Source organism: Amphiura filiformis, chromosome 19 (genome assembly GCF_039555335.1).
Source record: "Amphiura filiformis chromosome 19, Afil_fr2py, whole genome shotgun sequence".
NCBI classification, from domain to species: domain Eukaryota; kingdom Metazoa; phylum Echinodermata; class Ophiuroidea; order Amphilepidida; family Amphiuridae; genus Amphiura; species Amphiura filiformis.
Genome location: NC_092646.1, coordinates 59,822,474 through 59,844,476, shown reverse-complemented (window position 1 = coordinate 59,844,476; position 22,003 = coordinate 59,822,474). Strand labels below are relative to the sequence as shown.

The following is a 22,003-nucleotide window of genomic DNA, read 5'->3' as shown; positions in this document are numbered from 1 at the left end:
ATCATGCAAACATGGCAGCATTCAAGATCTCCCATCTATTTCTTTGCCCAAGCCTTACCTTGACGCATCATCACCATCTGGTGCTCGTGTTTGGCGTTCTCCATATCATGCAAACATGGCAGCATTCAAGATCTCCCATCTATTTCTTTGCCCTTACCTTGGCGCATCATCACCATCTGGTGTTCGTGTTTGGCGTTCTCCATATCATCATCCAGTTTATGCCTGTTCTCTTCGATTTGTCTCTCCAGCTGTTCTCTCTGCATCTTCTCCTGATCTTCAATTTGTTTCCACCTCATACCCCACTCATATTCAAATGATCCTGGTGCGGCAAAGCGTGGTGGCATCTCTCGTTCTCGGTGGTACTGCTGGTTCTTCTGTATGTTCTTCTCTTGTTGACCATCCTCCTCATCTTTCTGTTCCAGTGGCTCAACTGTTAGTGGTGTTGGTACTCTGCACATTGACAAAATAAACAAAGTTTATGAGAATGGCTTTTTTGAAAACTGCCTGAAAAAGCGTGTGAATTCGCCAAGGCCCAAAACGGGCTAAAAAATTAAAATGTGTAAATTTGGACAATTTGGAACAACAAAACTGCCTGAATTCAGGTGAAAGCCTGAAAATTCTCTTGCCTGCAATTTGCTTTGTAATGGGCTATTCCAGAAACTTAATAATTTACACCACGCTATGCAAGACATGACCTTAATCTTCCATACAGGGAGTGTGAATTTCAAATGGGAATTGAAAATCTACACCCCTGTGTGGGAGGTTATAGCCATATCTTCCACTTCCAGGGGCGGGTGGGGGAGGGGTATGGATTTCAAATGAAATAAAGCCCAATAAAAATTGTGCAAAGCAGGGAGTGTGAATTTCAAATGACTATTACCTGCAGGGTGACTATTTGAAATCTACACCCCCTGTGTGGGAGGTTGCGCAAAGCATATACACACAAACAAGTAGTCAGCACACTTGCGGCGCAACCGTGTGACAGCAGTAAGCACGGATGTTATTACAAAACTTAAGATGAAATGTGGTGTGTTTCCCATTGGGCTAAATTCCAGTTGGAATCCATATACCCCGTTAAGGCTGGCATTTTCGGTCGGGTAAACGGGTACCCGCCGAGATTACATTACCGGGTAGGAAATACCCTCCCGGTACCGAAATTCAAAAAAAAAAAAAAAAAAAATTTTTTTTTTTTTTAAAGTTTTTATTTTTTCGGTTTTGTAGTGTCCCTGGACCTAGACCTAAATGCTAGGATCATTCATGGTTGACCTAAAAAAAAAAAAAAAAAAAAAAATTCAAGATATTTTGTTATTTTTAATATGAAAATTGATAATTTGTATTCATGTCATAGTCTATTAATGATTTCAAAATGCATTCAAATTCAATACATTTTGAAATCATTAATAGACTATGACATGAATACAAATTATCAATTTTCATATAAAAAATAACAAAATATCTTGAAATTTTTTTTTTTTTTTTTTTTTTTTTTTAAGTCAACCATGAATGATTTTGCATTTAGGTCTAGGTCCAGAGACACTACAAAACCGAAAAAATAAAAACTTAAAAAATAAAATAAAATTTTTTTTTTTTTTTTTTTTTGTATTTCGGTACCGGTTACCCGCCTGAAAATTGCGGCGGGTACCCGGGTACAAATTACCCGAAAATGCCAGGCCTATACCCCGTATGGAAGACATGACTTTAAATCTTCCAAACAAAGGGTGTAAATTTCAAATGGAGGCAGTCCTTCAGATAAAATTTGAAATTTACAATCCCCTGTGTGGGAGATGAAGGTCACTAAATTGTATGTGTATTGAAAAGGGAGCTTAAATATTGAACATTTCTGGGGTGTTAGGGAGGGCTTTAATTAGGCTGAATACTGTAAAGCTATTATTTAATTTCGCTAATTGACAGTGACCACAATTTTCGTGGATATTTAATTTTGCTAATCCAGCAAATCATGTTTACAATTCAATGTAAAACGTCAAATTTGCGAGCAGGCCTCGAAATAAGCCAGTATTTCTGAGGGCCATTTGGGCCCTTGATCTTGAATGGTTGAGGACCCTCACAAATATTTGTGGGCCATTGGTTTTACCTATGAACCAACAAAAAGTGAGAAAAATGGTAATTTTTTGCAGGCCCTTTGGGCCCGCCGGATGTATCTTTTGTGGGCCCTCACTGATTTTTTTGGGCCTAGGGCCTTTGAGCCCGCCCTCTCTATTTTGAGGCCTGTTTGCGAGTATTTAATTTACCGAATTAGGTTTTCTAGCGAAATTAAGCGGTTTTACAGTATTTTGGGAAATCATGGGGAACAAAAGCATATTACATGTAGAGTGTTAACGTACGATGATATTAAGAAGACGCCTTCTCTAATTCTTGTGAGAGCATTTTGTGCACCCGGTTTCCTGGCAAACTCCACGATTCCATCGCCAGTAGGTCTGCCTCTGTCATCAACTACAACAATCGCCCTTTCGACCACGCCAAACTGTGAGAATGCATCTGCTAACAGCTCGTTGGAGCAGGACTGTGGAATGTTTTTCACCCTCAATGCGGCACCGTGTGTGGCAAATCGCACCCTAACCGTCCTCCCCTTACGCATGATACCGTCCAGTTCTGCTTTGGCCACTTCTGCATTGAATCGTGTGTCCTGGAAATAAGAAAAAAGTCAAATATTAATATTGCTATTTGTCCCAAAAAAACTTGTTCAAAATTTTTGTGGCTGGAGACGTTTCCCCACAGATTCATACATAATTTTACATGAAAATTCTGCTGGAAATAACTAAATGTTTGCATGCATAAATTGAGAAATTTATCTGATTATAGTAGTGGGCAACGGCGAAATCAAGGCAGCGGGCAAAATTTGGCCCCCAGAAACCATGGAAGTGCGCCCCTCAAAGGCAAATAAATATTGAGGCAGCCATTCATGTAACATACCTTGGGGACAGGTAAATGGAGAGTTTAAAATAGGTGAGTTGCAGTGTCCGTTTTAAGGAAAAAAATCTGGTCATCCGCCGGATGACCATGCCATGAAATCTGGTCATCCGCCAAAATTTTTGGTCATCCGTATATTATCCCCCAAAGTCGGGATTTCTCAAAATTTTAAGTATCAAAAAGTAATGTAAACAATCAATATTTAACAGGCACATAAGTTACGCATTTAAGCAATGATTTTCCCTTAACAAATTGCATGTGACCAGTGACAAGTAGAAGCATTAGTTTCTTCGCCACGGGTCCCGCCCACGAAGAAATTCCGAATTGAAACTTGCTTCGCCATTTTTTTCTCAACGCATGTGCGAGGCGACGTTGAAACAACGTTTTTGCTGTCAAACTGTCACGACCTCAAAGGCACAGTTCCAAACAAGCATAATTATGCGTGGAAGGCGATGTTCAGTGTAGTGTATCATTTACAGATTCCTTCTAACAGGCCAAAGGTCAGCGAAATAATAACACAATCACAAAGACACAGTGCGACGCACGGAGTAAAAGAAATCTGCACAGTGCACACTAATTATAATCGAGCCCAAACTAGGTACGTGGGGATGCGGCGGTGTGAAAGCGAAATACGAAGACTTTCGGGATGGATGTTATCATGTTCCATACACGACCGTGCGTAAGCTTAATGATTTTAAATTGACTTTATCGAACAATTACTATTTCAATTGGTTGGCGATTTTAGCTTTAAAATCATGGAAAACTGATTGGGAAAACTGAGATATAATTACGTTTTAAATTAATTTTGATGAGGAATCGTAGGACATCGTTTCAGACACTGTAATGGTGAAAAATATGTGGGCGTCCGCGGATAACCGGCAGTGAATTTCTGGTAATCCGGCGGCAATTTTGGCCGTCAGGGCGCCCGGATTACCACTTAAAACGAACACTGGCGAGTTAGATGAAAGCGAGTTAGAATGGCGAGTTAGCCCCAGCAGAGATAGTGGGACCCCTGCTGAGAATACAACAAGTCCCGCTGGCAAGTTAGAATTCTTCAACAAGTCCTGTCGACGAGTTACGGTTTTTACGGCAAGTCCCCCCGGCGAGTTATGATTTTTACGGCAAGTTAAGATTTTTACGACAAGTCCTGCCGGCGAGTTATGAAAAGTCCTATCGGCAGTTAAGATTTACAGCAAGTCCCACCGGCGAGTTACGACAAGTCCCATAAGCGAGTTACAGGGTTGTAGCTAGCCAAAGTTTAGTGCCGGCTAAAATTAAGAGAAAATTGAATCAGAATGCCAATTACTTAACAGTAATGGCATTTGACAGCTGTTTTGAGAACAATTTGTCACTTAGGCAGCTGTGTACTCTCAGACATGCATGTAGTAAAAGTACAATAACTTTGTAATTATTCGCGCAAGACATATAAAAGTATACATTCTTATAAAGGCAAGACATCAATGAATCTTAAGGTGGTTATGGAGGCATTATAAAAGTGCTCTAAGCATGTTTTAAACAGATTACCGTATTGGTCCGAGTATAGTCCCACCCGTTTTTTATGTGAAAATTTTTCACAATTGGGGGTGGGATTATACTCAATTTCAAAAAAAAAAAAAAAAAAAAAAAAAATGATGCAAATTAGCTCATTAATTATGCAAATATGCAAATTAGAGGGCGGCTTCACTATATAATACATTAGAACATATTAGAAACACTTTGACCAAGTTTCAGGGCAAAAGTATGCAAAATAAAAGTACCCTGAACATTTATGCATTGGTTTTTAGCAAAATATTGGCAAAATTTACATATTAATGAGCCTTTCCAGTCCTTTTAGCTCATTAACTATATTGATTATTGATAAAAACAATAGGATACAAAGAAAATATAAATCGATGTATTATGGAAACCGTATGTCCGATTTTCTCCAAACAAAAGGCATATTGATCAGTGTACTTTGCTCTACTCAATTAATCTGTTTAAAACATGCTCAAAGCATTTTCTAATTTCTAGAAAATGCATCCAATACCACCTTAATATAAATATAGATTTGTTGTAAAAACAACAGTTTTGAAGAAAATCCCAAAAAAGTGAGTTTTTGGCAATATTTGTTCGGTACATCATACGGCGACCACCGAAATATACACTCTTTCCAAAATATTTTATTTTGTTTTTATCTCCATCTTGAGGCTCCATTCCAAAAACGGTTTTCTTAGTTTTTTGATATTGGCCTTATTTTTGGAGATATTGACCATATAAGGCATCAAAATGAACTTTTTAAAATTCACAAACGCCTATTTGCACAAAATTATGTCTAAAATCGGAAATAGACCAAAATATAAAAAAATGGGAAAACCGTTTCTTGAGTCGATCATGCTTCATACGATGATCATATTTGCTTACCTATAGATGCTGTATTTATTGAGTTATCGTGTACCTAAATCGTCATTTCACCGAGAAAATGAACATTGAAATAATGGCCGTTGAAGGTTAAAGTGGTCACATTTTGCACTTGGATCGGAGCTCACAGGAGAATGCGGCATTTCTCGTTTTCTACCTTACATTACATGAACATCGGGTAAATACACTGCCCTTGAGAAGTTTGAGCGAAATCCATTCATAACTTGATATTTAAATCGGGGAAAGAACTTGAAAAAACCCACATTTTATCAGCTAAAGCGGAGCCATTTGACCACTAGGTTTTTGTGAAATCAGTGCTTCCGTGGTGTTTCCATATTGATGCGCCGCGCATGCAGAAAAGCATCGCGTTTGCGTAAGCGTATTTGTGCGTTAACAAATTGCGCGATCACGCAGCGTTATTCTGTGATATGTACCCTGGCTGGTACAACAAAGATTTTCTTTCTTTTTCAATTTCAAACACGAGTGGAATAGTGAAATGAAATCCTTAAGATATTGCAGTTGGAGTTTACAAATCTGGATTTTCATTCCTTGTATTTATAAAAAACATAACAAAGTATAAACATATCAACAAAAAAACCTCAATTTCGCGAAAGAAACAATGTCTATAGTACACAGCTGCGTTAAGTGCTGGTCGGCAAGACCCATTAATTCCCATGAGTGCCGGTCGGTCAGGCTGAATCCGGGTTACTGCCGACCAGCGCTGACCACCGTGGCGAGTTAAGATTTTTACAGCAAGTTACGATTTATAATATTCCAATAATAAGTTGTAACTCGCTTGCGAGACTTTATGGTGATGCCGTAACTCACCGGTGGGACTTGATGACATTGCCCATTCAAATTCAATGCATTTTGATATCATTAAAGGGGCATTTCGTGATCCACAGCCTCATCCCCCCACTTTTCCCAAAAAAAGTTGAGATTTTTACACCACTGGATACCTCTGGCTACATAATGTTTATGTACCAAATATTTCTTGCAGATTAATTCGTTTAGCAAAAATATCGTAAAATTTGAATTTCGTTCTAGTATACCAGAACGAAATTACAACACATTGTCTATGAAGCAGTGTAATACACATAATCATGCATAACTCGCAAACGCAAATTCGGAATCAACTGAAATTTTTGAAATAAGCTTTTTTCGAGTATATCTACTGAAAAATGTCATAAAAAGAGGATGCTAGGATCACGAAATCCTCCTTTAATAGAGTATGACATGAAAACTATATATCAATTTTCATATTAAAAACACAAAATAATGTGCAAAATTCATTTTTTTTTATTTTAGGTCAACCATGATCCTAGCATGTACATGTACATGTAGGTGTAGGTCCAAAGACACTACAAAACCATTTGAATTTTTTTTTTTTTTTTTTTTTTTTTTTTAATTTCGGGTACCTGGGCAGGTAATTTCCTGCCGGGTAAGCGGATTAACCCACGGCACCGACGGCATATTGCCGTGGGTGCCCACCCCATTGCCGCAATGCCCTCAAAATATGTCCTTTACCGACGGCAGTCACTTGCCGTGCCCCTAAATGAAGTTGCCGTGGGTGCCCTAGCCGGCCAGCCCTGCCCCTTCATTATAAAATCATTAACAAGTACTGGTTAAATCCCAGCAAAATTGTGGAAAATTAAATCGAAAATCTTGAACACGATCGCTATTTTGAGCATCGTAACCCAGCTATCAATCACAGAATACACAATAGTTTGTTGTGAATAGAAACGCTGTTAAGTAACTAAGCTTCCTTGACCTCGTGTCGTGAACAAAATCTGAGTGCTGGGCAAATCAATTCTCTCGATTATCAAACATTGGCTTCCCATTGCAAACCGATGGCGATACCCTTCCGGTATCGTCTTATCATGTACATGTGAGCCCATCTCTAGATATGTTTTGCACGAAATAGTTTTTATTCCGGCGAATTTGATCAATATTATTACCAAAGTTACAGCCGTTTCATTAGTTTTGCAGCTCAGAACTAGGGATCGCAAAATTTAAGTAAATTAAACTGTTGATTTTTGATTGTTTTGTATTATAAAGCAGGTGAATTCAAATTTGCCATCAAACTGCATCAAATTAAAGCCCTTGAGTAAACAAAGCCAAAACTGAAAACCTTTTTTTCATAGCACTTCCCGTAGCAAAGTTACATCTTGTCAAAGATTGACTTTCATCAAAAAGATTCAGCTAGCAAAATTCCCCAAAAGCGGCATTTCGGGTGTTTCTATATCTTAGTCTCATTATGATAGCAGTTTTTTTTAATGGAACTGCTATCAAAATCCCTCTAAAAGGTTTGGACCACAGTAGCTCACAGTCAATGGCTTAACTGTGTAATCCCCATAGGGAAATACAAAAATTTGAAATTTCGACACCAGAAACTTGACGACGCAGTCTAAAAAGTGCTGGTACTTTATCCTCAATACAGAAGTCAGCATGCAGTGAAAGTTAGATTTCATAAAATAAAATCGCCTTTGTTTAAAATGGATCATCGTGGTAAAAAATGATGCATTAGGCCAATGAAAGTCAATTCCGAGTTTATCGTCATTTTTGTTTTCCAGGTTGGTGAGGTGACTTTTTCATTTTTCATTATTTCATCAGATTTCATTATTGACCTAAAATGCGTGTTGATTTAAAGTAAAATGGAAATAAATGCGACAAAGAAATTTTCACGAAAGGTAGGGACTAGAAAAAATAGAAAAGAGCCTAGTTTTGCTTCCAAGTTATGAATTTATGTTTTACAAACAAAAATATATGTTTCCAATTGCTAAACTGCTAAAAACACTGATACTTTGAAAATAATGAATTATTTTGGCATTTTTGAAAATTTGATCTTGCGGGTATTTTTGGTCTCCAAAAAGTGGCCTTGGCGGGGGCGATAAACTCGGAATCGACTTTCACGCGCCTTACATGCTTTTTTTGTGCAGTAAGTCATTGCCATTGGAAGGCATTGGCAATGATGGTCGCAGAAAAGTGCAGTTTTTTAACATCATGACCTGCTCCAGACGGGGTCTAATTCTGCATAAAACCGGGCAGCCATATTTCTATAGATCTGCTGCGCATTCAAATTGCATTGTATTGCATCGTAATTTCATTTGTGTCTATGCTAATTATGTTTACACAACATGAACTCACATGTTTTCAAGCAAATTGGCCGATAATAAGTGATCAAAAGCGATCGGAATGTTACAAAAGTACAGATCGCATTCAGCTTACTTCATGATCTTTGGAAAAATACGGCATAATTTGTCTTGGTGCTTGCGGAATGCCATGCAGTAAAATATTTTAACGTTGCGGCAATTCTGGTTCTGGTTCTTCTGGTTAAATACTTCTAAACACTTTCTACAAAGCCAGGCGAGAAGGGTATTGTGCGCAGAACGTCTGATGCTAGTTGTTTCGAGCTGTGTTTTGGTGGTGTTTTAGGACTTCTTTCTTGAATACTTTGGTTTCTGTAATGTCGACTATGGTTTGAGGAAGCTGGTTCCAATCTTTGGTTGTGTTGGGGAAGTATGAGTAAACCCAGCAGTCTTTCTTGCCTGCTGGTCTTTGGAAGGCTTTTGTGTGGAGATTTCTGGAGTGACGTCCGACAGGCTGCAGAAACGTTTGCTCCGGAATGGCTGCCTGACCACTGGTGATTTTGTGCATGAGGGTGAGTCTGTCTGCTTTGCGTCTGAGTTCTAAAGTGTCCCACTCGAGTTCGGCCATCATACCGGGGATAAAGAGGAAGGGATAAGCATCCTAGTCTGCTGCCCTCTTTTGAAATATGTATCCTAGGTCTAGACAATAGGCGGATTAGCGGCCATTTTGTCTTCGACATGAATTTATTCACGTGTCCTTATACTTTAGTACACAAATATATAAGTTAACAGGTTTACAATATTAAAATTATATTTTGAATATACAATATATTCTGTAGTAAATCGATCAAATGACGGTGATTGTTCATGTTGTTCATTATTATGCTTCATAAAATTAAACTCTCTGACCAGCTAGTATTCTCCTCCGCCGTCAGTATGATTCCAGACACTCCACGTACCGTGTTGCGAAGGTGGTGGAGACTAAAGCTGTATTGACGAACACGCATGCGTTAAAAAATATGTAGCCTAGGTCGAACAATAGCGTGACGTAGTTTCCGGCATTGTTCCTATGCACTTTCACCCTCCTGATCATACTTGTTGGACTACTAGTTTTTCTGTAGTCTCTAATTCATGATTGACAACTAGCAATCGGCGTGTCCTTCGTATCCTCCGCTGTCAATTTCTTATCCACTCACTAATTCTCACAAAAGCTTTGAGCCTTTGGCATTGATGGATTACGTAATGTGTGGAGGCATATTGCAATAAGTACAATGAAATAATGAGTAGGGCGGGCTCCGAGGCGGGTTTCTTCTTCATCTTACGTAACAGTATTGTTCTCCAAAAAAACCTGGAAGCTTGTCGTTTGGAGCTCTAGCTGAAATACAGCAAGATCAGGGGTAGCGCTAGAACTAAACACTCGAGTGGCCGCAGGGACCCCCGAACTTGCAAAAAATTAAAAAGTAGGGGGTCCGGAGTAGAGTTTGGTGAGTCCCAGTTGCACAAATGCAGCATAAATAGTATATCTGCAATAGCGCTAGATTGAAAAACCGGGGGTCTGTAGGGACCCCTGAACTTGCAGAAAATTTAAAAACAGGGGTCCCAACTCTATTTTGGTGGGTCCGGGACCCCAAAAAGCAACTTAGCGCTACCCTTGAGCAAGATAATGTAAGATACGGTACTAAATGTAAACCTGTAGGCTGTTTAGCTAGAGTATCTCGAGCTAACCTGCTCCCGACCAATTTCCTTTTTTTTTATACAAAATTTGTTACCATTATTCATTAATCAATACTGTTTTTAATCCTTAAAATGAGGACTGTCAACTTACCAATCTTATAAACCCAAATCCCTTGGATTTATTGAGAAAAACTTCTGAAACTTCGCCGTATTTTCTGAACATTTCTTTGAATTCATCTTCACTTGTGTCGGGTGTCAAATTGCCTACAAAAAGTCGACATCTTTGTGTAAATTTCTTCTCTTGTCTTCTACCTGTTCCTGCTTCTCCATCCTGACTGTCTTGGTCCATTCCTTCTGGATCTGACTTAATGCCTGGTTTGTCGCGATCTCCTCCGCGTCTATTTGGGTTACCATTGTCTTTGCCTTCAGATTTCACGTTCATCTGATCATTTCGTGGTTTGTTCGGTCCACGATTTTGTGGTCCTCCTCCTTGATTTCTGTTTTGTGTTGGATTCCTATTTGGTGGTCCTCTATGTCCTCCACCTCTTTGGTCATTTCTATTGCCCATTTTGGACCCAGGGCGAGCTACATTCATAGACATATTGAAGGTTAAAATTGAACTTTTATTTCCGAACACAGAACCCACGCTACTCTTTAACTGCAAAATGGCGTCTGAGGCTGAGCTTGCGGTGCATGAAAAATTATGACGTCGGCTTTGTTCCGGAAATTAACGGAAATACCCGAAGGGTTAGAAGAAGCTTTTTGATAAATTACAGGCTAAAAGCTGGAGTATTTTCAATAAAATTACAATTATTGCACATATTTAGTATAAGCTTTTCCTTCTCTGCCATTAAAATACAACACAGTATGTTTACTATTTTTTTCAATAAATCATCGGATTATTTCGGACGGAAGCGTCACTGATTCGGCTGGGTCAGAGGTCACCAGGATTGGGACTCCTTTCGCTCGATTGTTGCTAGTCGTGGGCATTTAAATCAGTATTTAACTGATTTTAAGCGTTAAAATGTAAGTATTTTTCCTCATTTCAATGACCGAATTAGCTCCTTGTTTGTTTTAGCTTTAAAAATCATAGCGGGAGTTTCAAAAATTATCCCATCACCAACAAGCTGGGATAGACTGTATGCAAGTCGTGCACATGTACACACACAGTCACACTCAGTCTCAGTCTCCGCTCAGGTACATGGTATGCAGATTGAGACTAGGCATGCACATGCACAACCGATTTTAATCACACGGACGGACATTTTTCAAAATTGATAGAAAAACAGCCTGGTAAAAACAACTGCTGATATTTATTTGATTTATGTTATGATGAAGAGACGTCGAGACTAGGCTAGCTCTAGAGTAACAGCGTTCCGTTGGAAATAGCTCAGCTGGTATCGTCGCGTAGCAAAAATATGCTACACAATTTTATCAATTTGCTACACAATTTTGCCATGGAGTTTAGCATGTTGAGTAGCATTTTTATGCCATGATAGACTTTACACTGAAGTACGGTAAGTATGTGAATCGAGCAACCAACCACCTAAACTAAAGCAACTACAATAAACATTCATGCATTGATAAATAGCATTCCGCATGTGCACAACCATTTCCTGTTCGTCTGGCTTCACCTGAACTGAAGCGTGGCCGTTGAGCAGTATATTATTGCTACAGATACAGACACCAAGAGAAAGTATTAAATGAAAGCAAATTTTGCTACATTATGTATGCATAAAAAAATGCTTAAACTTAATTCCAACATCATGGAAGATCAACCTAACTATCGATCATGCTATTTATCATGATACCAGTGGTATGTCGTGGTGTGCGCCCTCAAGTTGGTGTGGACGTTCCTAACGAGATCTGGGAACATTCCAAATTTTATCGCTCAAAATACCATCTTTTGAGTCGATTTCCACACTGAATCGCCCTGTAGTGCTATAGAACTAACATCAGAGATACTTTGTAGCACATATTTGAGGTTTTTTTGTGCGTGTTTGTGGAGATTGAACTGGATTAAAATTCGACCACTGGTTGCTTGTGGTCATGTGTCGTATGGTGGGACCCCAAAATAGTGGGAGGCGTTACATTTTTCTCTCCTCTTTCAGATTTAACTTGTTGGTACAGAGCTATTCTTTGTCCAATTGCATAAAGTTTGGGCTCATTATACAGCTTGATTATTCTACTTTTCAAATATGTTTCACAATTTGAAATTATCATTTGTTTAATTAGTGAAAAATATTAAAATGTTAACGAGGATAAACCTGGAGGATAAGCGGTGGAGGAGTATGTGTAATCTCTATGAGAAATGTTGTGGAAACATGATATCTTTTTGAATTTTACATTTTATAATTGCCAAATTCTGTGCTATACATGCAAATAGTATCTCAAATCAAAGCTTGTTCATTCATTATTCATATTCAACTATTAGTTTGATCTATTTCATGTTTACAAGTACTCATTGAGAACCGCAAGTCACAAGACCCACAATTTTTCCCTATTCACTACACACAAATGCCATGATTTTCAGTCACATCATGCGTTTTGGCTTTAAATTGTTGTACATATGTATCTTGATAATTATACACCCTAAGATAGTAAAAGTATACATTTTGGAAAGCATTTTACCCGAAGAATCCAAATATGCAGTTTAAATAAATTTAGGATACACTCTAAAGAAAATATGTTGAAAAATGTAATCAACATTTGGTGCGTAAAGTTACGTACATTTTCGCACCCTGTATCACCACTTTGGTCAATCAAAACATAGCAAAAGTATACATTTTATTAAAGCTCATAGTGTTGCCAGCCTCAAAATTAGATTACATTATATAGAGGCATTCCATATCAGTAGCAAATGCAATAAATTATCAATTTTCTAGTAAAATCAATTTTTTTCATGCTATCACCCTATATATTTTCTTACACACCCTGTACACCAACATCAATTTTGCATTGTTGGATTCCTTGGAACATTAGCTTTCCAAAAATGTATAGTTTTGTTGGTGTGAGATGTATAGTTATAGACGTGTATCAATTTAAGTGAAAATGAGGACAAATGATCAAAATCAGTGCTTGTAACGCAAATGTGCCCCACCATATGACACACGACCTCGTGCTTTCAATTGGAATTAACGTCATCCAAGATGGCGGCTCGCTACCTTTTCCACAGCGGACCTGAAATGTCTACGATGCAGTGCTAAGTATTTACGCAAATGGCCGGGTGTAGTGTATAGTAGGTGTGGGTTGTGACGGGTAACCCTATATTATTTGCCATCATGAGGGTCGTAATTGTGTATACCATCATCACATTTCTGTGTTTGGTGACATGTTATTCTGTTACAAAACCCATCCCTTTTGCTGCACATGAAAATCATGATATTGTTGATATTGAGTCTTACCATTCAGTACACGTACTGAATCAACATAAATATATAAGAACGCATACGGTCCAACTATGGAGATAATAGATTTATCATTTGTGATTACTGACTTCTATAACTATATTATCAACATTACTGCAACAATTTCAAACAGATACATATTGTGAATTTAAAGCTTTGTATGGTACCATGACATCCCTAAGATCATGTTTACATTTAGATTCTTCCCAGCAAATCTGAAATTACTACTTGGTAAAAACAAAAACTCATCAAGTTGTAATGGGAAGATGAAAACTCTGGTATACATATCTTTGCTTATATATCATTCAGGCCGGTGATACAGAATTAAATCCCGGACCAGAGTTCCCTTGTAAGATCTGTCAAAAGGAATGTGACTGGAGCAAATATGCTGTCCAATGTGATTCATGTGATCACTGGTACCATGCCGAGTGTATGAACATGCATACAGTTGTTTATCATGCACTGGAGGATAGTAATATAACCTGGATGTGTTGCGATTGTGGTATGCCCAACAGCCCTCGAATTAAGGATCTGAAGGGGCACGGCAACTTTTTTAGGGCAAGTTGATAATTGCCGTGGATTTTCACTGAAAATGCAAGGCAGCACAGCAATTTGTAATATTTCAAAAGGGCATCAAGGCAACTGTTGAAAATTTAAGAAGGGCACCAAGGCAATTTTTCAAAAGCGAATAGATGCATTGCCGTCAGCTGAATTCGACACCAAAATAAAATTCGAATAAAATAAGACTCAACTTTACACTAAAATAATATATACAAAGCAATCAAAAATCAACAGTTTAATTTACTTAAGGTTAAACAAAGTGTTGAAGGGCTTTACCTCCAGAAAAAATATATTATTACCTTATACGTAAGAAAATATGTCTACTTATCATGTGAAATAAAAAATCCGGAAAAAATGTGTGAAAATGTGTTTTTAGCCTATTTTTTAGCTCTTGTCAAGCACTATTATTCGATTTGTTTACAAGCGCCAAGCAACTGTCGTCTAGGAGAGTGATTGACATCTTTATTATTAGAGAAGAATGGAATCTGTATAGTTCATGAATATTCATGTAGTATTTATACAACCTGTATCCCAGCCATTTTGCTTAGCTATCATAATCGTTCATATAAGACGCCCATATGATCCATGGTGTTAAACTGATATTCAACAACTTTATATCTCTCGATCTTTGCGATCCGAAATATTGAATTTCAACTTTAGGCACTCCTCTAGCAAGATAATTAAATACCTGTCACAAATATAGGTCTTGAAATGTTACTTGCAACGTTAAAAATGTGAATAGAGAACAAATCGGGTTCAAACATGCTTCAAAAATATGAAAGTAATTGTCAACGCCTACTACCAGAATAGCGGAAGAGGGCAGACTTCATAAGGGAGTGTTCATAATATATTTTAGTGGGGGACAAAGAATTTGAAACTTATTTCGGGAAATTTCCTGTGTTTTTGGTTTTGTTTTTTTATTTATCTTCCTGTTCGGGTGTTTCGGTTGGCACATTTTCGGGGCATTTTCATGCACTTCACAGGAGTTTTTTCGTGGCTTCTCTGTAGCTGTCGTGTGTCTTTTTCCCCACGTACAGGGTATAAATAATAAATGAATAATAATATATGAAAAAAAGAATCTGGAACTTCAACGTCAAAAAACAAAACAAAAACAAGACAAACTGTACCCTGCTAAAAATATCAACCCCTATCCTCTCTGAGAATAAAAATAATAAGACTCCAACCTCAACAGCAAAAAATTTTTTTTCAGGGGATAATTTGGGATAAGTACAAGCCTATTTTATTGCGACAATTTTCCAAATCTATAAGGTGAAATACGATTATCGTGGGGATGTGCGGCAGATTTGGGGTGCATTTTCAGCCATTTAGTTTAGACTCTGTTGCATTTTTAGCCATGATTTTATTGACCCTCAGTGTCTTGAATATTAGGTTTAAGAATGGTATTTTTCAATGATTTTCTCAAGTAAAAATTTGCGAAAACTTTCAGTCCAAAAGTTGATACAATTTTGGGTCTGTTTTATTCAAATTTGGTTTAAAATCGTACCGTAGTTTTTCTGAGTTCACAGCCTCACATCATTACCCAAACCAACTTGAGAAGGTTCCCCCGGGGTGTGTGCAAATTTGCAATTTATAGGCCTACACTCATCATTTAAGCCTAAAATCAAAGTGTTAATACCATTAACACTACCATGGCCCGCTTTGTCGTGATGACTGGCTTCCAAAATGTAGGCCTATTTTAAATTATAAATCTGGTCCCGCTAGAGGTGTGTTTTTACCCATGGAGGTCTCTCCCTCGGGTTCGTGGATGTGCCACAGTTTTGGAGTAGGCCTACCTTTTCAACGACTATGATGGGTGGGTTTACAGCGAAGACCAACTTTTGGGCGCATTTTGGCAAAAGTGCCCTTAAAAAAGCGTCAAATTAGGCCAAATGTGGGTGACTGCAGTCCCCAAGGTACAAATGTTTTGAAGAGACCACGCCCGAGGTGTTATAAAAAAAAATGGTCGGACCTGCTAAAAACCTCCCGAATCAAGCATGGGTAGGCATACCAAAATGCCTTGAGACCCCCCAACCCAGCGCGGGACCTCCATGACATGATATTCGCCGCGAGTCCACCAGAAAATAGAAAAATATAACATTTTGATAGGCCTACTAGACCTAGGCCTATATTTGTCTGTAAACCTTTCTTGTAGTTGTAGGCTACCGCGTATGTCTACCGTGATGACAGTAAGCGTAGCTGCCGGGGGGCAATTGCAAAATTGCCTATTTGGGCCCCCGCCCCTAGTGCAAGGAAAAAAAAGGGAAAGAGGGGGGAGGGAAAAAGAGAGGGTGAGAGGAGGGGCAGAGAGATGGGGAATCCAAGCGATATGCAATAGGCCTACAGCTCAATAGGCCTACCATATACGATTATTATCAATAAGCCTGGCAAAATTGTCTATTTGGGCCCCGCCCCCAGTGGGAAATTTGGTGGATTTGGGCCCTCAAAAATCCCAGCTACGCCGCTGCGTGATGATGTTGCAAAGTTGCGGAAGTTCATTCATAAATTTCCCATTTCCACTCGACAACAACCCGGGACAACAACAGGCCAGCACGCAGCGCCAAGCAGTAGCTAATCCCGAGCTAATCAGAGACATGTGCGTTTCTCTTTCAATGTACGCTTCAAATAATTATGCTCTCGGCGTCGAAAGTATGATAATGGAAAATATTTATAATGAACACTCCTTATTTAGCCACACCTCAGTTCCTTTCTCGGGTTGCCTGGTATATCAGCAAAATCCTACACCTATCGCCTTCCCTTGGTAAAATCCCTGATAAAAACTTCGTGATATTGAAATTGAATTTCCATGCGCCAGAACTTCCGTCATTCTAGCATCATGGATGGATATGCAGTGGCGCCGCTAGGGGGGGGCAGTATTTCCACCAATATTTTTTCTTTCCCACCCAGTTTTTAGGCAAAATCCCCACAATTATGTAATTTTCCACTTTTTGCGGCAATTTAGTGCAAAATGATGATTTCAAGTGCCCGTCTCAAATTCACTTCCCCCCATGCCCCGAAAAAATTCTGGTTCCGCCACTACGGGTATGGCCATAGCTAGGGGCTTTCCCACCCACCCCAGTTGCCCTTGGTTATGCTGGACGTGTGAGAAATTTAGAGCTTGTTCAATTCCACCAATTTTAGAAATTTTAAAGGTATATACAGTGTATATAGGATCACAGTCAAATAAAATATCGTAGGCCTAATAATTTTACCAATGGCATTTATTGAGCTGCTCCTATGGTTTAATATTGATATTATATAATTGAGCTCCTTGTCAAGCTCCTGAGTACAGTGACTAACTGAGCTCCCGCTATTTTCAGAAATGAAGGCCTGGCCTTAAATGAATAGGCCCTAATTAGGATTGAGGCAGCCTTTTGTTTCATTTTACAGAACTTTTTTTTAATCCCCCAAAATTAGTGGGTTTTTTTTAATGGGGAGTAGGCTTTTAAAACGAAATTCAAATTTGGCAATATTTTCCATTGCTTAACGAATTGATCTGCGTGAAAATGCCTAAACATGTGGCCAGAGCGGGATGAGTGGTATAAAAATCTTAACTTGTGAGAAAGGGCGTAGGCCTATGGGGTTGTATGAGGTTGTGGATCACGAAATGCCCTTTAATGTGTGCTAGGTAAAGTCATTCTTCCTCCCTTCGACATGCCAAAATTTATTCCCTCCCCGCCCCGCTTGCCAAAAATTGCTTTCTCGAAGGCTGTGCAATCAGTAGGCCTACCGGTATTAGCCTACTAATTATAAGCCACAATTTCCAAGCGCCTCGCTAAAAATCGCTTGCCTCCCGTCTCGGCCAGCCAAAAATCGCTTGTCCGCACCCCCCCGGACTGCCAAATTTTTGTGGCCCTCCCCTTGGCCTGCCAAAACTGTGCCCCACCCCTTTGCATAGGCCTAGGCCTATATGCCAATTTTTGGGATCCCCAATTTCCATACCCATACCTTAAACCTGTTGCAAGCGCAGCAAGCATGAAAATGTGCCCATTTTTTTTCGCCCCCCACCCCCCCCCCCACATTTTCCCCTCCCATGCACCAGGTTCATTGGCGCTAGATTTTAAGCTAGAAAATACCTAAATATTTTAAAATCCAAACTCGGCAACACCACTTTATCGGGCAAATAGAGCCCGTCAGATACGTAAACAGCGTGTTTAAAAAAAAAAATGAGAGTGTCACTTTTGTCCAAAAATTTCGAATTTTGGCCTTGAGCAGCGACAATCAGAGGTAAGAAAAACACAGTATGACGCAGCTTGAAATATAGAATCACTATATCAATTTTGAAGTTTGTACTTCAAAGCACGAGCCAAACGAGGTGAAATGGTTCTAAAAAAATTGATTTCGCTGTATCTTTTTATCGCGAAACTAGACAATTTGACAGCAGCGAGTCGGAAAAATAGCAAATATCTCAATTTTCTGCTATCGAAATAAAAATTTAAATAGCACCTGCATATAGAAGAGGGTTTATAGAAATAATGTAGGTCAGAATTTTGTCTATGAAATCGTGCGAATTGTTATTACTGGTTACAAAACGACATACAAGTGGAGGCCATTTTACTTCAAATTCGCAAACATGTAAGCTTACTAAAACAAATCGAGACAAGCAATATCAAGAATGAATATGCACATTCTTTTATTGACTTGTTTGTAATGTCGTCGTAGTTCCCAACAAAATCGCCACTTCCACTGAGAAATTATGGCCGTGTTCCCAAAAATCTTGATGCTCCGGATATTAAAAAAAAATTGAAATGTTTGAAAAGTACATTTCTTTTTGAGCCAAGTGGAAAATTCAAGCATAATAATAACCAGTACACTTTCAGCTTTTAGACGTAGTTTTGCGTTTCTCTCTCGATATTTATTTCCAGAAATAGATAATTTTAAAGGGGGCTACATGCAGTCTCATTCTGGATCGATCATTACAAAGTTTAGTATAACCTTAAGAGCCAATCTCCCTTATTATGTACCCATCTGTGATACAAAAAAAATAGAATTTTCTCTAAAAAATAATTTTGGTACATTATTAGCACCAACAACTCACATGTAAAATATGAGCGTGCACAGCGCCCTCGTTCAACTTAAAAAATTCTTGAAATTTCAGCCTCTCTGAGCCTTACTTGCAAATGGTAAACTTTGGAGGTGCATAACATCGTGCGCCATCATCATCCCAACCTGCATTTTGTATTTTTTTAAAGTACCAAATGGTTACATTACAAAAACCAAGAAAAAAATTGGGATCTTGATGGCGCACAAAATCAGCAAATCCAATGATTTGATGAAAAGCGCCCTCGTGCAAACTTCAAAGCATCATAACGGGCTGCGCCATCAAGATCCCAAGTCCGAACAAGTTTGAAATTAAAGACCTCCATGACAAGTTTCATTTTTCAGCAAAAAAATTTTGGGATTTCGTTGGCGCACCGAGTTAACAGAGGTCAAAGGTCAAAATTTCCTATTTTCGCACATATTTGCACGCCTGTATTATTGCGCCAACGTCACCTGACTCTCCGAATAGCATTTCATCAAAGAAGAAGTAATTCTCTGCAAGAACTGAAAAAATTAGCTTGGGATCTCCTGATCTTCATATTTTTCTGATTTTTTGAAAATGGACTTAGCCTCATTTTGGAGGTCTATTTGACCTCTTTTTCCCACTCGCTGCACAATGTGGGCTTTTTACTGCATCACAAAAAGATGCGCCAACAAGATCCCAATTTTATTAGTCATCGTCTAGCTTCTTTGGCGACCAGTAGATAAAACACAAGCAACAGCTAATTGGGATCATGTGGGCGCACTAATATAAAAGAGGTCAAAGGTCAAGCTTTGTGCCAAAGTGATGCATATTTGCCTATGTGCAGCACGAAAGTGGAACTTTGACCCGCAATAAAAATGTGCGCCAACAAGATCCCATCTCACTTTTTGGATGATTGGATAAAGGGGCTTATGTATAACTGATAACAAGTAAAAAAAAAGTGGGATCATGTGGGCGCACTAATTCAATAGAGGTCAAAGTTCATACTTTGTGCCGAATTGGCATTATTTTGCCTATGTGCAGCACAAAAGTGGAACTTTGACCTGCAATATAAATGTAAACAAGATCCCATCTTACTTTTTGCATGATTGGATAAAGGGGCTTATGTATAACTAATAACAAGTAAAAAAAAAGTGGGATCATGTGGGCGCACTAATTCAATAGAGGTCGCTGAAGGTGTTTCTCTGACCAATCGAGAAAATGAAGTCATTTCTAGCAACCAGATAATGTATAAAAGCCAATGTGATTGGCTGAATATCTAAGCTTACGTAATACGTAGGGGTAATGAATATTAATTCACAACAAACTATTGTGTATACTGTAATTGATAGCTGGGTTACGATGCTCAAAATCGCGATCGTGTTCAAGATTCTCGATTCAATCTTTCACAATTTTGCCGGGATTTAACCAGTACTTGTTAATGATTTTATAATGAAGGGGCAGGGCTGGCCGGCTAGGGCACCCACGGCAACTTCATTTACGGGGCGCGGCAAGTGACTGCCGTCGGTAAAGGACATATTTTGAGGGCATTGCGGCAATGGGGGTGGGCACCCACGGCAATATGCCGTCGGTGCCGTGGGTTAATTCGAGGGCTGATGCCCAATTTTGCTAGCTCGCTTTTTAGTTCACGCTCAACCATCTTGTTAAATAGCTTCTGTTCACTTGCGTCGCTTAGTACTGAAGATGAAATTGGCTTATTATCACCAGTCGCAGCATCATCCCCAATCCAAAAAACTCATGAAGAAATGCATACTGGTGAAAGAAGGAAAAATGGTCTCAAAAACCCAAAAATAAGAACATCCGTAAATCTGGCCAAGTGAAGGTTATGGTATTGAATTTCCAGAGTGTCAATAACAAGGTTGCTGAACTAGCCATCTGTCTAGACTCCCACCAACCGGATGTACTCATCGGTACTGAATCGTGGTTGTCAGCTGGGGTCAGCAACAGTGAGATTTTTCCTCCTGACTATTCAGTCATGAATAAGGAAAGATAGGCCCCCAAACGTGAAAGGTCAAAGTCACGGTGGCATTTTCATTGCTGTTAAAAATGACCTCATATTTTCGCATCGTGCTGATCTTGATGTTGATTGTGAGATCCTTTGGATCCAGCTTGAGCTAGTCAACACAAAAACATCCTTATTGGAGCCTTTTATAGGCCACCTGATTCTGGCTCTGATATTTTAGACCTGATGCAGCAATCCTTATCCAAAATTGACCTATCCAAAGGTCCCCAAATCTGGCTGGCAGGTGATTTTAACCTATCCCACATCGAGTGGGACAGCCAGTCCACACTACCCGGTTGTCAAAAACCAGGGCTGTGTCGTCAGCTTATTGAAATCTCAAATGATTTTGGACTTGATCAGGTTGTGAAATACCCCACCAGGGGACAACATTTTGGATTTATTTTTCACAACCAATTCTTCTCTTGTTGAGAAAACCAGAGTTTTGCCGGGAATGAGCGATCACAACGGTATTCCTTTGATCACCATTGACACTAAACCAAAAACAAACAAAACTAAGCCTAGAAGAGTTTTTCAATTCTTTAAGGCAGACTGGTCAAGCATCAAACATGACTTGGCTGAAATTAGTTCAGATTTTTGTGATATCGTCCCTGATCTTGTGTCAGCTAATGAGCTTTGGATGGATTTTAAAAACAGAATCCAAGAGACCACTGAGAAAAATGTGCCATCACGTTTGGTTTCAGGTGGTAAGAAATTACCCTGGGTTGACCATAAAGTCAAAAATGCCCCGAGACACAAGCATAAAGCCTATAATAAAGCAAGGGCATCAAATTCTACTGAGGACTGGGAGGTATTCAGATCTCTCAGAAAACATGTCAACCGCCTCACTAGAAGTAAGTACAGAAAATATATCAGAGATGTTTGTGCAGAGTCAAACAAAAAATTTTGGTCTCTGATAAAAAGCTTG

General features: G+C 39.0%; 2 protein-coding genes across 6 annotated transcripts in view; one reads left to right on the top strand and one right to left on the bottom strand.

Moving 5' to 3' along the window:
• Positions 1-10,778, bottom strand: part of LOC140141577 (uncharacterized) — a 54,764-nt gene extending 43,986 nt beyond the window's left edge. For 4 of the 5 annotated variants that reach the window (XR_011857432.1, XR_011857433.1, XM_072163488.1 and 1 more), the window contains exons 1-3: positions 10,240-10,778; positions 2,343-2,644; positions 158-450 (exon numbers count right to left, since the gene is read on the bottom strand). Coding sequence is in view for 3 of the 5 variants with exons in the window: in XM_072163488.1 (XP_072019589.1) it covers positions 158-450; positions 2,343-2,644; positions 10,240-10,689 (1,045 nt within the window). In the remaining 2 variants the exon portion in view is untranslated. The remainder of the gene's footprint in view (positions 1-157; positions 451-2,342; positions 2,645-10,239) is intronic. The other variant, XM_072163489.1, reaches the window with a different exon arrangement.
• A 101-nt stretch (positions 10,779-10,879) lies between these two features.
• Positions 10,880-22,003, top strand: part of LOC140140710 (uncharacterized) — a 92,226-nt gene continuing 81,102 nt past the window's right edge. The window contains 1 exon segment of the mRNA XM_072162467.1: positions 10,880-11,114. The gene's annotated coding sequence lies outside the window, so the exon portion shown is untranslated.